At 33.6% G+C, this 18,467-nt stretch overlaps 1 protein-coding gene across 5 annotated transcripts in view; it reads right to left on the bottom strand.

Annotated features, from left to right (window-relative positions):
• Nucleotides 1-18,467, bottom strand: part of TBC1D32 (TBC1 domain family member 32) — a 70,507-nt gene that overhangs the window by 38,742 nt on the left and 13,298 nt on the right. For all 5 annotated transcript variants that reach the window (XM_085056081.1, XM_085056084.1, XM_085056083.1 and 2 more), the window contains exons 12-23: nucleotides 17,873-17,972; nucleotides 17,475-17,612; nucleotides 15,980-16,072; nucleotides 15,583-15,725; nucleotides 14,754-14,878; nucleotides 13,417-13,618; nucleotides 11,345-11,427; nucleotides 9,677-9,815; nucleotides 9,076-9,163; nucleotides 7,472-7,590; nucleotides 6,763-6,879; nucleotides 3,365-3,453 (exon numbers count right to left, since the gene is read on the bottom strand). In XM_085056081.1, coding sequence (XP_084912207.1) covers nucleotides 3,365-3,453; nucleotides 6,763-6,879; nucleotides 7,472-7,590; nucleotides 9,076-9,163; nucleotides 9,677-9,815; nucleotides 11,345-11,427; nucleotides 13,417-13,618; nucleotides 14,754-14,878; nucleotides 15,583-15,725; nucleotides 15,980-16,072; nucleotides 17,475-17,612; nucleotides 17,873-17,972 — 1,436 coding nt within the window. The remainder of the gene's footprint in view (nucleotides 1-3,364; nucleotides 3,454-6,762; nucleotides 6,880-7,471; nucleotides 7,591-9,075; nucleotides 9,164-9,676; nucleotides 9,816-11,344; nucleotides 11,428-13,416; nucleotides 13,619-14,753; nucleotides 14,879-15,582; nucleotides 15,726-15,979; nucleotides 16,073-17,474; nucleotides 17,613-17,872; nucleotides 17,973-18,467) is intronic.

The raw sequence follows: 18,467 nt of genomic DNA, 5'->3' as shown, positions 1-18,467 counted from the left end.
AAGGAACTAACTATTTCATATGCCAAGGCTACCTCAGTATTAAAATGCAATTACATATAGGAGGGATATTTACAATGCAGTTGACAAAAGCAATGGGAAAGAATGCAGGGGTGTTTATTATCTGTATTTCCTAAACTCACAAAGTTATATATTCCTGGCTCCTGTAGGATTGAATTCATTCACCTGGATTTCACTGGAGCGTTCTAAATGAAATTTTGACTAACATGTACTGCTTTAAGGCAAATTTCAAAATGCTGATTGATTTTGATGACAGTATAGTATAAGCCATTTAAATTTTCCTTCCTAAATCCTCCTCTGCTAGTTTTTTAGGGCAACAGAAATAGATACAATGCATTTTTATAATTTTCTTCACCCATTCAACTAAGCAAGAAAACTAGCATTATAAATAAAAAACATATTTACCATGATATTTTATATGACAAAGAAAATGTGACCTAACAAGCTCAAAATATTTATTACACAAGCCTGAAAATAACAAGCCAATATTCTTTTCCTATTTGCAGCAGACAGCAGATTTACAATCCTGAGGCTGACACAGATGAGCATATGACTTAGACTAATATTTACAATTTTCTGTAATTTCACAGAAATAGAAGTGCATTTGGATTATTCACACAGAGCATTGTAATAAATACTGGGTTTTCAGCTTGCCTTACGGAAGCCTAAAATAAATCTATTTTTCATTGCAATTCAAATTACATTTCTACAAAATAGGTTATCTTCAGATATCTCTAATGCTAGGCAAGCACATTGTGTCTTTAATTTTAAACAGTCACAATTTGCATATCTGAAGGAAAAGGATTAACCCTCAGAATTTACCAGGTATTTCCCTGCAGAAAGCCAAATTCTTGAACAGAGTGCTTTCCTTGTTGCTTGATGCCCACTAGCAGGAGGCTTCTCAGTAAACACGTATGGAGCTAACAAAGACTCTTCTGATTTAGAATGTACATATGAAAGATCTTTTGACTTCATAATATTTAGGAATTTTATTGACTTATGAACAAAATAAGGCACTGGGAGGAAAATACGACACCTAAGAAAGAAAGGGTCTCGTTTTCCTCTTTAAAGTATTCAGATGCCACTTACTGCCATATTATCATATATCCATTAAAAAAAAAAAAGAAAAAAACCTAAAAACTAAAAAAAAAAAAAATCAGGAACAGTGTATGTTATAAAAGTACTCTATTAAATAAAGGGAATTTTTCAAAGCTGCCTGTACACCAAATCTTATCCCCTCCCACTGCCCACCATCTATGCATATTCCAGTAACGTTGTTTCTCCTTCTGTTTTTTATTGAAGCCAACATTAATGGAGTACCTTTGAATTTATTCTGGAGTATTAATACTGTACAGAGACAGGAACTTGATTATCAAAGATACAAATTACTCTGCCACACCTTAATCCAGCTAACAACATGGTGTCACTAGCATTCACAGAAAACTAATTTTCTGAATAGAGAGAACAACAATATGTAAATGCCTGAATAATGCTTTAGGCAAAGACTTTGAAAATATATATATTATGCATATAATTTCTTGACCGGCTGTAAAAACTCAAAACTCATGAATGCATTTACTGTACTGAAATACTAGGCAAGATGCCTTGATAATATATAAAATCATAAATCTGAAAGATTCCTTTGTTTATAGAAGTTACAGAGATTAAAAGAGCTTGGCCTGGAAAGGGAGGTGGTTAAGACTTCTAGTGTCACATTTTAAGAAAATTATCATTTCTCATATGCAACAACTTTTAAAATCAGATCAATGGGTACTCTTGTATCAGAGAAGTAAAGCTGATAATTAAATTAAGAAAATACTCTGTGTTTAGTATGTTTAAAAAATATTGCATTAATTACTGCTCTGAATTTCTCTTCTCTATGATTTGTGCTCTGATGGCAAGTTCAGAACCTTCTAACACAGAAAGACCACTGAGAATTTCTGCCTTAGTTTCTGAGCATCCAGATTTTCAGCCTGTACAGAAGTGTGGCTCAGACAGCCTTCAGTGTTCTTTTATCAACTGATATTGGCCAACTGGGAAACTTCTCGATTCTAAGTGTAAATCTGCTTTGAAGTTGAAAGCTGAACTGACAGTTTGAAAATCTTTCTATACACAAATTAGGAACTGTCTATATACTTGCACTTTTCCATTCCTAGATCCAACTTCTTGCTTAAGGTTTCCCTTTAATAAATAAATAAAAATAATTATAACAACACCTTTTTTTTTTTCCAATTAGCTTACAAGGACCTTCAATTGAATAAATCTCATCACAGAAACACCTAAGAGATGCAATTAACGGAATACCAGATCACTGTCTGTGAAACTACTGAAGAATCATTCTAGGATAAGATACTTCCAAGAACCTAAAAATTAAAAGCAAACCAAAACCACCCCAAAATACCAAAGAAACCACAGATTTGAACTTAGCTACAGCTTGCTGTGGAACTGAGTATTTCAGTCTTGACCACACAGGCCCTAATCTATATGAATGCATCACAGGGAGCATTCTTTAAGAGATATTGGCTATGCACACCATATCTGGCTTCCCTATGTTTTCCCTTTGATTTGTACTGCATGCACACCACTTTACAGAGTGGTTAAGTTTGAAAAGGAAAGTTGGCAGCAGAGCCTCTATATCTTGCTTAAGCTACATTATCAGGGTTTTCCATATTATGAAGTACAATCCAATAGATCTTTTAATTCAAGTGCACAAAATATGTTCATAACAAAAATGTGAATTGAAGGATTTATATATTCATCCTTAGAAAACAGAATAAAAATGCAGAAACTAATTTCTATATTAAAATTATAATGCACTGAATATTGCAAAACATGAGCATGACAGTGTGAGTATATTTTAAGTGTACCTTCAGGTTCTAGAAATATTTGGAATCTAATGGTTTGGAAACTAAGTTTTTGTGAAATTGGTGATAATTAAACAAATACTTAAAAAATAATTTTAAGTATAGAGAGACTACATAAACCAAAATCTGACATAAACATTGCAGAAATAATTAATTTTAGTGTTTTGGTGTGATTTTTGTTTTTTGCACTACAGTGGATATACAACTTGTTTTTACAGTCAAATAGGCAAAAACAACGTCCAATTTCTATCACTGCTTCTCATATTACAATATATCCATTTACAGATAATAAGATTAGATTCATCACTGTTCTCATTTTGTAGGCCACTTTTCATTTAATCTTCTTATGCTAAAAAAGGGGGAAATTTCACCTTCATACATAATAAAACCCAAACAACGTTATCTTGTCAGAAGTAACACATCCAAGCAAGTTATATCCCATTTAGTTAATGTGACCAGAGAATAAAAACCAAACATCTTACCTCAGACCAAATATATGGGATTGTTCATAATTGAATAAGGAATGAATTTTAGCTTCTGAGTTCAAAATTATAAGCCTGTCAATGATATCCTGCCAAAGGAAGAGAAATGTAGAAAACCATGTATGCTTTTGTAATTTATGCACATCACAGTTTCATTTTTACTACTGAATGAAAGCTATTATTAAAACACACAGTGATATTATTTCTGTAACAAGAAGTGTTTTCCACACAAAAGCAAAAAGAAACCATGTCAAAGATTAGGAGAAAAAAACTGTTAAAGAATACAAACATACAAAAAGATCCATGCATATCAACTATCCTACTTCTTCAATATTAAACCACAAAAAAATGTTAAACTGCTTTTTGCATGTTCGAAATGTGTACATGTCTATTTCAATGAAGAGAACAGCAAATCCTTTAGTAAAATAAGCCTTTCTCACACTGGCTTGTACTACATGCTTCAAGACACAGACATTTATTCTCAGTGTAGCAAGTCTTGGCTCAGATGTTGAGGCTTACAGCTTTCATCCTAGAGCATCTCATGTAAGAGACAATGGCCTGTGGTTGCTTCCCACTTCTTCCACAAATCCAACCTAATTACCTTCCTCTCTGGTTCACTGCATATGCAAATTGCTTCTGAAGAAATAATTTCATTTAAAAACTAAGGAATGGACAAAAACATTCAGTGATGTTATCATCTCAGAGACAGATTGCTATGCTATGGTCAGAAGAAACAGCAGAGGGAGTTATTGTTCACCTTGTTAGAGCAATGAGTTATATGAGGGCAAAGTTAAGATCCCTACCTCCGTGAAATCAACAAAAGCTCTGGTTTTAAACAGAGAAAAGTAAAAATCACGAGCAAAACTCACAATAGTAGGAAAAACGTCTGGAACTTTCCAAAGTAAACTGTCTTCAGAACTGCATTTACTTCAGAACTGCATTCTTAATTAAAATGCAATGAAAGCATATTTTTCCTGTCTGGTTTTTGGGGCGGTGGGGGAGAGAGCTTTTTCCACATAGTATATTCACAATAAAATTCTCAATTAAACACCTCAACTTGGACCACAAGGCGGTTCATAAAACTGATAATGCAAAAAATTGATTTGTTTAGGGTTTAAGATTTTGTTAGTTACTTGTACATACAAAGAGTTGAATGCGAAGGGTATTTCTCTGGCAACAACTTCCTTCTCTCATTTATACATCAAAGCTTGGAGCCTCCAAAAGAATACAAAGATCAGGCACAGTGAGAGGACTACTGAGAAAGGAGACCAAGCTCTGACTTGGGATTTTAGAAAGGAAGATAATGAACAATGTCTAACACAAAACCCCATTAAAAAAATGTGCAGATAGATCTGCACTGCTCAGCTACAAAGCATAGCTTAACTATTACAGGTCATATGTCATCTACTTGGAATATTTAAGAAAAACCATCTAAGTATAATATTCTCCAGAAACACTGAAGAAATAGAAGATCACCTATTTTAATGTCTTTCAAAGCTACAAATCTAGGGGGTACCTTCCCAACTAGATTCTCCTGAACATGTCCATTGCAGAAACCCTCAATGAGTGGAGACATGCAGAAGACCCTTCATTCATGTGCTCCATTTTCTAAAATAATTTTACATGCCAAACATGGTATAGAGAAATCTTGCCTGTATTAAGAAAAATTTTCCGAAGGGCACAACATAAAAACCTAATTAGTCAACAGTTAAAAGTAGAAAAAGCCCAACTGATAGTCCATTCAGTCAATGATGCAGCTAGTCAGACAAAAATAGAAAGGAAGTAAAACTGTTTAAATCCTATGTATTCAAGTAAAGGGTACACAAAAATGATTAAGTTCTGTGCATTAGCAAATACAGTTTAGCATAAACAAGTCAGATTCTGTGGCAATATGACATGATTCAGAAACAGAGAAAAAATAAGGCACAGAAAATAGTTAGGTCTTCCAATCAAATCTTCGAATGGCCCAGAAATGGCTTTACTTTGCTTTCTACAGTTATAACTGGTCAAAATCTTTTTATATTTTGCTTTCTTTTTATAGGTTAGTTATAACCACGTGCCCAAAAACATGGTTATAACTAACCTATATCTCTGCTTAATTTCCAAGCTGTGTGAGTACTTAGCCATTATATGTTAAATTAACATTAGAGGATCTATTTCCTTTCTGTTAACTACATAATCTTGGATGTCTATCTTACATAGATAGACATATCTCTATCCAACCTTGGATGTCTAGGCTGACAAAACCCACTGCTGCACAGTAAGATAAGCCTCATCCCAAGCATCTGTAACTGTGAAGGGAACTTTGAACAGTTTTATCAGTACTGGCATTTCTAGAAACCTAGAGAATTTTGTAAAAATACTGAAGTGCCTCAAAAGCTAGAACACTGGCTTTCAAAAGTGACAAAAATCATTAGATGAGATCTACCACAATTTGAATGCTCTCAAATATTTATCATCTTCAACATAAAAGCTGGTAACTGAACAAAGCTATCCATTGTTGGACACTACCACTGAGCAGATTAGAAAAGTGAAATTTATCCTGCCATTTCCTCCTGAAATCATCAAAAGTTGTAGCCAGAGTATTGCAAAAAAGAATTCAAAAATCCCTTTCAAACATAACATACACTATTATGATAAACTCTGTCTAAACAACTTAAACTATCACCAATCCAGAGCCTGTGCTAAACAAACACTTCAACATAAAGGCAATTTAAAGTGCTAACTCATTAGAAAAGAAATCTGATTTTAACTTCTACACAAGGTCACAAATTAGTTGTCTGGGCTTTGCAGATGAGAAAAAAAGCCCTAATGGACTGCAGTTGGATGGCTGAATACAAAATAATACTAAATACAGAGATGGCGAAGCTTTTTTCTGAAGTATGTCTTAATCATTAGCTGTCCAATTACTAATTCTTGTCTTTGTGTGAATCATGTGTGCTATTAAAAACAAAGCCTGAGGTATGGGGTTTATGTGTTTTCATTTTGTTGGGGTTTTTTAATGCTGTTTAAATTCACAGATAGTGTGATAAAGCAACACTATATAAAATACAAGTAAACTTATTTTCCAACAATTTCCAGTATGTAACTGTATTCCCATACAGAGGTGTTTATGTATGTTTCTTTTTTCCATGGGAAAACACAATTCTAACACCAGTCAAAAAAGATGATCTTTAAATTAGGCATCAAATTTTATATTACCTTTAGGATTTCAAAATGAACATTTAGGTTAATACGAAGTGATATGTGCACATACTGCCCTCATGCTGTATATAATACAAAATGCAGAAAAATTCAAAATCTTTCAATAATAAGAAAAAACATTATTCTATTATAACAATAATATTTTCTTAAGAAGAAGTGTCTTCATGGAAGTACCCTTCTGTCAAAATACTTACAATTATATCTGCAGGTACTTCACGGAATGAATACATGGGTTTATTTGGTAGATCTCGTTTACTCAGGAGCTCAAAAACTGCCGGATAAGTAAGCAAGTTAACCAGAAACAAAAAAGACTAGAGAAAAAGGAGGGAAAAAAGAGAATATTAACCAAATATAACCAAGTAAGTGTTAGCCGTTATTTTCCATTTACATTAATTTTGTTCTTATCATTTACAGGTTGAACTTGACATAAATAAACTTGCCCAAAATAAGACTGCATACTCTGATAGGCATCTATATAATCTAAAAGAGCAGTAGTGTCTGAAATGTCTATTATCTATCAAATTGTACAATCAATTTTGAAAATTACAGTATTTCATTACCACATAATTCTAAAATCTAGAGACCCAAAATAGTCTAAAATATATCACTCTTCCTGATCTTATTACAGTAATATGGACAGAAACTGATGTCCAGCATTTATGACTTAATTTTTGTCATGATTGTTATTCGTTATTTCATAGTTAATCCTTGGCAATCATGAAGTGCCCTCCAACACAACAACCCTTTATCAGTCATGATTTAACTAGTGTATTATACCAATTTTGACACACGTACCAAGCAGCAGGTATAGCTGCAATAAAAATTTAAAGAAAGGTATCATCCTGTCTGAACCATAGCACTGTTTCTTTCCAGGAAAAAACATAAGATTAAATAATTTCTCACCTTTTGACAACTTTGGTCAATGGGGTCAACTGGAGCAGATTTGGGTTGGGTTACTCTCAAGTCATCTTTTCCACACTCCAAAAGAGCCCATGATTCAGTAACAAGTGCCTTTATAAAGCCTAAAATAAATGTTTGTGCTAACCATGAGTTTCATATTAAAAATATTTTACACCACAGTTTTAACTAGGATTCTCAGAATTCTCTATACTGAAGGCTGAAATTTCACAACACAGATTGCTTGAGGGTTACTATCCCTGCTATTCTCAATCCTTTCATCAAAACTGCCTTTCCAGAGCAGTCTGCTTATGTTCTATCTACAGTCTGCAACAATGGTTTCCAAAGACTATTACACCAGAGTAGGATTATATTTATATTTATAAATCTTCTATGTAAATGAGCTTCTGACCTTCGTTAAAAAGTGCAACAGATCAAGGCTTAGTTAGTATTGTCTCTGTGGTTCTAAAAATACAGATTCACTATAACTCATTAATAAATTAAAACACACCACAATGAAAAGGACTAAAAAAAAAACCTTTCAGAGAAGCACTACTAGCTGAATTTGTTAAAATTTAAAATGCTAAATATTTAAATAGAAGAGGAAAGAGACATCTAACTCTGAAATTGTCAAACGTAAGTCACAGGCCTAATAGAAACTTTACATACATTACACAAGCTGTCAGGGTTGAAAATCATTGCTGATTATATTTGGTATATCATTTGTCTCTGACGCCAAAGGGCGTAAAAGGGCCATAAGAAGCAATTTGGCTGAAAACCTTACAACAGGACAGATGGGTAACTCCTCAGTAGATCTGCTCCCTGCTTTCTGAAAAATCCCAGAGGCATAAATAGTAACTAACAATCAGTTTCCTTGAGTGGCAGGATTTGCCTGCCTTTCTGACAGTCTTTTAGTCAACACCAGCCACTTCTAGATACTCAGAAAGACGATTTAAAACTTTTGTACCTCAGAGACTTTCTTAACAACTTAAGACATTACTTTCATTTTATTGATGAGATTCTAGTTTTAATATAACGACTACCTGGACTGTTGATGATATGGTAACAGTTAGGTTATCTGAGACTGACTCTGAAGGTACTTTGTCTGAATTGACAATTCTTGTAGCACAATCTCATTTACATCTAACTACTGTATAACCGCACCAATGACATTCCAGTCTTTGCAGCTCCTCACCTTTTGTGCAGTCAATAACCATGGAAATGCACATACAAATTACAGACATCAACAGTTATTAATTCTGATCTGCAGATCAACAAAGAAGCACCTGCAAACTTAGTTTTAAACAGTATAATGTCTTCACACAGATACAGGAAATTTCTGGAAATCCAAACCAGTGAAGTAAAGATTTTACATAATATCAGAAGAAAAAATAAAACAAACTCCAAAATGCTGCATCAAGATTAATGAATGACTTGAAAACTGAAGAGAATTAATTTCCATCAAGAAGAAATTAACAGACATTTGAGTCTTTGTTAATGCTGTATAATTATTTTACACAGTTGGGACTTTTTTTAACATCTTTCTCCCTTTTTCTAAAATGCAAGACTGCAGCATGCAATTCTTCACAAAACATCATTCTTCAATTTACCTGAACTCTGCAGAGCTACTGCAGCCATTGGTGTTGCTGCCATTTGTGTAACAATCATTCTATTACCAAAGTCTTCATATTCATTTGTCTGTTGATAAGTATAAAAGTGCAGTGTTAGTTATTCAGAAGGCATGAAACTCTCAAATGATCTCTTAAATATTGATTTTTCTTACACTTGTTTACAGAATTTAATCCACTTTGTGTTTAGACTTGAACAGTTCATAGCTATTATCTTCTGTAGACTTACCAGGGTCAGATTCCAAACCAAACATCATTATCAAGTATCTTGTAAAAATCTGAACATGAAATACTGTGGTTGAGACATGCAATATGACCAAGTAAAACCATTACTACTACAATGGTTTTGTACGCATTCAGTAGGATGCCCGTGACATTACTTTTTTTGTCCTAAAACTGCATATTATCTGATTTTTTGTTTATATTTCAAGTATTGGCTAGCGTATTTAGATTTCAACATGACCTACCAACACGGTCTAAACAAACTCCCACTTAGAAGAAAAGAAAAAAAATATTTTTCCTACCAGTTCCTAGCATTTACTTTACAGTAAAAAGTAAACTGTACAGACTTTGCAATGCTTACCTGGATTTTTTTTGATAAACTGCTAAACATAAAATTCACACAGTCATTCACGGCACCTGTGCTGTGAAGCAGAAATAGTCCTTTGGGCGTGGCAGAAAAATTTAGCAAAGCATCTAACAAAGTCTCTTCCCATAGCAAACTGCAAGAGTAACAAAATAGTAATTAAACACGATATGTAAAAAAGCATGGGAAAAAAAGAAAAAGTACAATGTCTTACTTTTCTTTAAAACAACAGTACTTTACTCACTGGATTCTATGCTTAATTTATAAGTCTATGTTAGTTTAAAAAAAGCATTTGGGAAAAAGATAACATACACCAGACTATTTTGTACAGACATTCAAACTCAGCATGGCAAAACTAAGGTTATGTGAGAACACAAAAGAGAAAGATGATGTAATGAGGAACCCAAAAGACCTATGCTATCTTTAAACATATGTATGACTTACAGTCTGACCCTATACACTCTTTAAGGTATTAACATGCCAGTCACGTACTGGCAAAACAGGTACAGAATTTCTCAACAATGTAAAAACACTATAAGGAACTCACATTTGAGTAGTTAAAGGTTCCTGCAAGAAATTAGCACAGAACTATGGAGAAAAGTGCTATATTTACATAACAGCTTCTTGTACTAGGAGCTGTAAATGGAGAATCCACGTTGCCCTGAATTTTCAGACTCCCAAATACTTGTGTATTTCTTATCTTAATGCATACAAACTTCTATCAAGGGACATTAAGTTTTAGTATAAAAGGAAGGATGCCTTTTACTTGGTATGTATTAGGCTTTCAGCCAAAATGCTGCCAATCTTGCTACACAATATTTTGAAGGTGTAAATATGATTCAGCAGAAAAGCATTTTAAATTAACACCACATCAAAGGCGTAAGATAAACAGAAAGCTATTTTATTCTGTGCTTTCCAATTCACATTTTCCTCAAACTAAATTCTTTAGTCAGAGAGAATCAACCAATAAGTCAGTTTTGCATAGATTAGACACCCCTCTCTAAGCCAAGGAAGTCTTCAAAGGTCAGGAAGAATTTTGTACCTCTACTGAGACCTATGCTAAGGATGGTTTCATTCCATCTCCCTACCACTATCCTTTTGGCAAAAAGACTGTCCTGCATTTGACTAGGGAAGAGTGCATTTTCTTCTAAGTAGCTGGTACAGTGCTGTGTTTTGGATTTAGGATGAGAATAATGTTGGTAACACACTGATGTTTTATGGGTCGCCAAGTAGAGCTTATCCAAGTCAAGAACTCCCCAGTTTCTCATGCTTTGCAGGCGAGCAGGTGCACACAAGAAGCCATGAGAGAGCACAGCCAGGATAGCTGAGCCAAACTGGCCAAAGGGATATTCCATACCATGACAAGTCATGCTCAGTATATAAAATGCAGGGAGTTGGCCAGAAAGGGCCAAACGCTGCTGAGTGATGACCTGGGTATCGGTCAGAGGGTGAAGAGCAACCGAGTTGCGTCACTTGTTCCTCTTGTGCATTTCTCTTTCTCTCTCTCTTTCTTTCTCTCTCCTTCTCTCTCTCTCTCTCCTTTACCTTCCTGTTTATGTCCTTATTACCATTACTAGTATTACTACATTCTACTTTGTTTCAATTATTAGACTGATCATATCTCAACCCATAATTTTTTTCCTGATTCTCCTCCCCACCCCATACCTGTTTTTTGACTCTTGACTTATTGATGAAGTGGAGTCTGCATCAGTTACAGGAGTAGGCACTCTTTCTGAAAGCAAACTTGTCTGCAAAATGGAAAATAAATAAATACCTCCTTACAGTTTACTTACACCATTTTTAAACTCTCAATCCTGTTTATTCTCTTGTTATATACGAAAGAAAAAAAAAATGACAGTGATCAGGTATATACAGTCTAGTCTTTGGCACAAAATATACTATTCCACTACATTTTTTTTTAATTCCAGAAAAGCTTATTTTTTACTTCTTCTTTGGGTATAAACAATTTTAAAGCTAGTACATTTTAAATTTTTTTTTAGAATTCTTAAATAAACCTCTTTATTTTCCATGTGGAGACTCCCAAATCAAAACTTGGCGTTTGAAATAAAAAAAGGAAAAAAACAAAAATTGTAACACAACTCTTTACTCCATTTCTGTCACAGGTAATGGAAATAACAGCCTCTGGAGTCAACAACACAATAACAAGCTTATTGATTAATTCTGCTACTTTTAATTTTATTTATAAACTACATAAATTTCCCTATATTGGTCTGGATGTTATTAGAGCTACAACATAAATATATATACATATTTTTATATCTGATGGAGTTTATCACTTAAATTATATTTGAAAATAATTGCATATAGACACATGTATAAAGACACTGCATATTTAAAATTAATTATTTACGTTGTTTTATTTTTATGGGATAAAAAGCAAATTACACTGTTGAAATAAAAGTGAGCAGTCATTAATTTACTCCACTATAAATGTGATGTACTAAATCAACAAAAGATTATTTTATTAAACTAGTCAGTTGTACTGGATCTGGATCCCTTTTATTATCATCTCTATAAATTCTACCCCAGAATTTAATCAGATTCTGCCAAGAAAAGAAAGAATTTCTTTCTCCATCAGTCTCAAAACTCCAGGAGACATGTAAAAGAAAAGGATAAAAATTACCAGTCCATCCATTTAAAAAATGATACTACAGCTGCGAAAGAGTCCACCATTTTTGCTACACTATAAATGTAAGATACTTTACAAACTGCATGTATTTTAAAATTAAACAATAACAGAAAATAATTTAAAAAGCATTAAGTTGATGGAGCTGACTTTCCTGTAGATTCTTAAAATCAAGAATATGTTGATTCTATTTCAGTTTATATTTGACTACCAAAGTGACGTGAAGAAATAGCATTTTGTCAGTTAAACTTTTTTTTATTCAACACATTCAGTCTACTTATCTTGTATATGTAAAGACAATTTGTCTACGTTATGTTCTATACCATAATAAGGGATTTTAATGTGGAAAGAAGTCTTTTAAACAAGTGTAAATGCTGTGGTGTTTTAGAGGAAATAACTGGAAACGCCCATCAAAAGCTCCTAACAGTCTGCCTGTGATAAACATTAAACAGAGTAACAGGCTAGTTTGAGTAAGACTGATGAGTTAGACAGTAGGAAAGGCAGACAGATTGCTGGGTTACATAAATTACAGCACAATCAAGTGAACTAAATCAAATCAAGTCAACTAAACTTCTTAATTCAACAAAAATCCTCAAATTTTCAATGCAAGGAAGAATGCAAGTTTCAAATCCAACATTCTTTGGTAAGAACCACAGTTTACTGTGATAGAATTATGATTCCAAGTACTAATATACTTTATTTTCAATAAAAATGTATGCCTTAATGACAATATTAATATATGAAACAGTGAGAAACAGCCACAAACTGGTGATTTAGGTATCTTCTATTCATGTTCTAACTTTCTGATATTTTCTGCCTCAGTTTACATTATGACTGTATATTTAAATATCTAATCATAATAAAAGCCTACAGCATATGACAGGAAGAATAGCTGTTCCATTCTCCTTACCTTGCATTCATTTTCCATCCCACTTCCTCACCTCCAGAAAAGAAGAAAATTTGCAAGAACTTCATTTTTACGTTTTCAAGCACTATTTCACTACTTCAGTATAATTAAGTGACAAGAACAACTATTTTACAAGCTGAACCTCTCACAGTAGGATTTTCCCAATCCAAAAGCAAGATTTACCTTTCTCCAGGCCTCTGCAATAGATTCAGGCAAGCCATAAGGAATTAGCATCTGCAGACCTTCACAAGTTCTGTACATTTGACGGCATACAAAAATGAAAGCTCCTTTAACAACTGGCAAAAGCTCAGATCCAGATAAAAGAGAAATGTCATCATGAAGAAGTTTCTTTGTGAACTGAACAATTACATGAGCAGCTGTAGGACTAGAAATAAAATAACACTTTTAAAATATTATTTTGTGTTAAACAATAAGCCTGGAAGCAAAGCCTCTAACTTAACTTATTTAATTTTTTTTAGGGCAAAAGAAACTACGGAAAGAGACTATGACCCACTATGGAGGGGCAGACTTTATTATAACTTGTAACACGAGTTAGAAGAAAAGACATGTACAGCAAGTGATTTTACTTTGGCTGATAGTTCTACACAGTGTAAAAATATATCCATTGCCTTCCACACAGCCCGCAGGACCACAAACTACACAGACTCCATGTTTTATAGGAGTCCAGTTGGGTAGAGTAACCAGACTACTTTTCGCTTCTGCTTGATCAGTGTTAAGGATACCAGTACAATGTAAAATTTGTCCTTGTTCTTATTTTTTCCTAGCCAAGCCATCCATCTGAAATATTCTGGGTTTGCAATTACAAGGACAACTCTTTCTCCGGAAAAATATGTTTTACTTCTACCCCTCTTAAAAACAGACAATTCTGAGATTTCTCCATTTAGAAGACATACATTCCAAACATTTTCATAACCTGCAGCTTATCTGTTTTCAAAGGCTCATCTCAATTTTACAGCTGTTTCTAATTTTAGTATCAGCTAACTATATTCTACCCATAGGAACCACACTGATTCTAAGTTAGGTACAGTGTTACATGTGGCAGCTTCTTATACAAGATCCGTCACTACTAGGTGTACTGAAATGTGAATGATACATTAAATCTATTCTTTCACTAAATTTGGTTGATTTTCTGTTTATTCTAAAAACAAAGAAAAACATGGAAGAGCGGGCTTTGGTCTGAACAGTAAGACTGTGAATAAAATGGAACTACATTCAGAGAAAGGAAAGCTCTCACATGAATTAGAAAATGAAGTAAAACATGAAAATCTCCCTTGTTATAAATATTTCTTTACATTGTCATTTCACCTGGTTCTACACATAAATATCTCCCTAGTACATTCTCTAAAACACTTACTACTTTAATTTATAATCAGATATTTTACTCCAAACAAAACAAAAATGTATCACGATTGAGAAATGAATGAAGATAAAATGAGTCTCATAAGAACAATGTAATTCATTGAAGTGCTCACTAATGTCATCCATTAATGAACTCTTACCTGTCATTGGCATTTTTTTCATTTTCTCCATAAAGAAGAAGAGAAAGACCATCTTCTGAAGCAGCAATCCTCGCCAAAATATCAGCTACATCAAGTAACGTGGTTTCAGGACAGTTTATATACAACTATTCGGAAGAGGGGAAAAAAAGACGAAGTTTTAAATTTAATGCCTTTGTGAATGATCCTGAAGATCACATTCTGATGATTTTTTAAGGGCTTAAACACATTAAGTAAAAAGCCTGTGTTTAAATGCCATCACATAGAAATCTTCATAAAAATTGGCACTAATTCCCAATATTCTCAAAATCCTTATAGAAATTTTTAAAGAAAAAATGAAAAAAACCAACACAAAACCCAAAACCAACAACAACAATAAAAAAAACCAACAACAAAAAAATCCCTTTTTCTTTTATCATTCTGAAAATAGTAGCTTCCCATGGAGAATTATATATTTCACTTACACTAGTTATTGAGAACACCTAACTTCCAGGTTGCCAATTTAAAAATAAAAGTTGCCTTTCAAACAGAAGGTAAATATTCATCCAAGAAATATCAAATGACATCAGAAAAAAGCAAAAACGAATAAAAAAAATTAAGCAGAGTGTTTTTTCCCAAGGAAACAGTCTAACTACAGCACAGTGTTTGCCACTGTTCAGAAGACTTCCATGTCAGACCAATCACAGTAACAGACTAAACTATTCAATGCACACTATGATAGCCAATGTAGAAAATACCATATTATGTGAGTAAATAAACCTTCTACACAGAAAATACAGAAAAATTATAATGTTCTATACATGTAGAAATCATTTGGAAGATTATTACAAACCTCTGTGCCACTCAGCAAACTTTGAACAGGATGAAGTAAGGCATCTATTACTGCATCCGTATACAAACATTCAGCAGCACATCCTGTTTGATCACAAAAAACTTGCAGAATCTCCATAACAAGACTTTCCGGAGAATAATTGTCTGGTGAGCACAACAAATACTTATTTATAATTTAATTTACACAAATATCTCAATATGATTTATGTAGTTGCTTCTGAATTATTATAAATTTTGTTATGTGCTGATTTAACATTGAGGGAGGAGGAATGGGTAAAGGCAGAAGGGAAGAGAAAAACCTGCACAAATAACAGACACAAATTAAAAATTGCAAAAGAAGTTATCACATGCCTAATCATAACTACATACATTAACATATAATGAAAAAAAGCATGTACCTGTATCTGCTGCCAAAGCTGCCTTTGGGTAACTCGGAGAGTAATAAATGAGCTGAGTAAATAATACCAACACATCAGTTATGGATACACTATCTATTAAAAAAAAAAAAAAAAAGGGAAGTTCTTTGCATATTGAAGTACAACTTTAATTTTCCAAATAAAAAATGGATTTTGTAAATATATATAAAGAATATTTTGCTGTATTCAGGAAATCAACAATGTACAAGTGATAAAGCAAAGGACATGCATGTCCTTGGGACTCTACTAAGATATTTCATGATAAACATATAAGACTTGATCTTGCTCTCAATTTAGCCAACTGAATGTTGCCTTTCACTAAAACAAATGGCAGCCAACATTTGAAAATACTGAAGATACCTGGCTGTAGAAAAAAAGCATTGCCTTACTTTTAGATTAAGTAAAACAACTGGAAAAGAGAGGCTGCCAGACAACTCTTTCTCAGGTCTCAAACAAAACCAACAAAAGTAGCTAAATGCAAGATGGGAACAATTGCTCCAAGTTTAATGGAATTACGTTAATAAATCAGACAATTTATGTTAATAAATCAGACAACTTGTGAGGAAAGAGTTGCCATGTATGAAGCTGAGGAAGACACTATTAAGAAGACAAAATGGTAAGATTGTTACATTTGCAAGGGAAACAAAAAAGCAACCACCACCCCTGGATCTCTCCTCGAAGGGTGTTACACAGGTAATGCATAAGTGACAAAATCACTTTATTAGTGGATGTTTCTTACTCACACACTGCTCTACACTGGATCTATCAAGTCTTGATCCTCTAACCAGAGGGATAAGTCACAGAACTAGTATCCAATAACGTCATGAATTCTACACTGAATTACTTAGAGACACTAAAGCAATGGAATGCTCCAATTGCCCTCACAAACTTCCGTTTGCCAACCCTGCACAATGTAGATTTCTCTGGATGTCCAAGAGCTTTTCCATCTCATATCTTCCATCCTTATTAACACCTCTGTTCCACAGGTACAGAACTTGTCTTCTATTTTTATTTTATCTTAATTAATAGGTTAAACTCAGGGCACTTGTTTTCAATTTGCAATTAGCTTGAAATAATGATTTTTCTTTCACACATGAAAAACAGTTTTGGTCCCTGGACATGTCTCTCTTCCAACCAATTATATCAACTGGTTTGACAGAAGCTATTACTCACACCTAGAAAAACTGAATCACACACTGATCCAACTGTCCTTCAACATGAAATTAAAATATTAAAAGTAAAATATATAAGTGATCCATTTAGCCACATCCACCAAAGAATAAAAAACTATGCAGATGCTCAGATAGACAGATAGATAGATACACACACCACCTTTACAAAAATTTCAGGCCCAGAATTGTTGAACAAAGAGTTGTTCTTCAATGTCCATAATATTGCAGTGAAAATGTATAAATGTATATAAAGTCTTGATACAGTGTTTTTCAACAGATTCTATTTTCCTCAACTCACCCCTTACCTTTTTTATTTTTCAGCTGTACCGGAAAGAGATTCTGGCCTTCCTTATAGATCAACAATCTTCCTAAGAAGCACAGTGAATGAACAAAATAGACATACTGCAATTCTGGTCCAGTGTAAGAAAAATTCTGCTTATCATCTGTAACAACAAAGCATAAAATTGTAATTTTACTCTTGTAGTTTACAGTATGTAGCTACTACCTGCAACACAACTGGATAATTTTATATATACAGACAGCTTAAATAACTAACCACTGCTATTAGTGTTCTCTCAAAAGACAGTCATACAACATTTTGGCAAGAAATAGGACAGAATGTCTTCCTCTTGAGGTAGCATGCTCAAAGACCCAAAGAATGTGATGGATATGCATATAACACGAGACATGCAAAGATACTCACTACAGTGCTGCTGGGAAAAGTCACCGACTTTGGAATTTTTAGTAACCGCTGCCTTGCAATATTCAAAATAATCAAGACATTGCTGGACAGCTGTACTAATCTGTGGAGTAAAGCACAAAATAGTAAAATACCTGAAATTTCACAATAGACTCATTCTCTCTTGTATCCAAGTACCGACCTTTAACATAAGAACTTAAATACCCACTTCAATGACTTCATTCTTCAGTGCTTTGGATGGATTAACCAACAAGAGGAAAAATTTTACAGGGCTATCAACATATATCATCATTATTATCACATTATCACACAACCAGCTCTGTAGACATAAAGACAATTTATGAAAAAGAGTACAGAGAACATGCAAGTGTTTTGAGAAGTCAATAGCAACCTGTGAATGTCATATTGTCATTACTTCGGAAGATTTTAAGTTTTCACATGTGAAAAACTTTGTCTTGAATACATTTGCTAAACTGTAGGTTTGGTTGTTGGGTGCTGTCAGTGCTATTACTGTTCTTTGCAGCAGTGGTGTATCATTGTCATTGCATTATAATGTAATCAAGGTATATACAAGTTCAAAAATTATAAGCATGGCCTT

Source organism: Lichenostomus cassidix, chromosome 3, assembly GCF_008360975.1.
Source record: "Lichenostomus cassidix isolate B80296 chromosome 3, HeHo_3.0, whole genome shotgun sequence".
Taxonomy (NCBI): domain Eukaryota; kingdom Metazoa; phylum Chordata; class Aves; order Passeriformes; family Meliphagidae; genus Lichenostomus; species Lichenostomus cassidix.
This window is presented reverse-complemented; position numbering and strand designations above follow the sequence as displayed.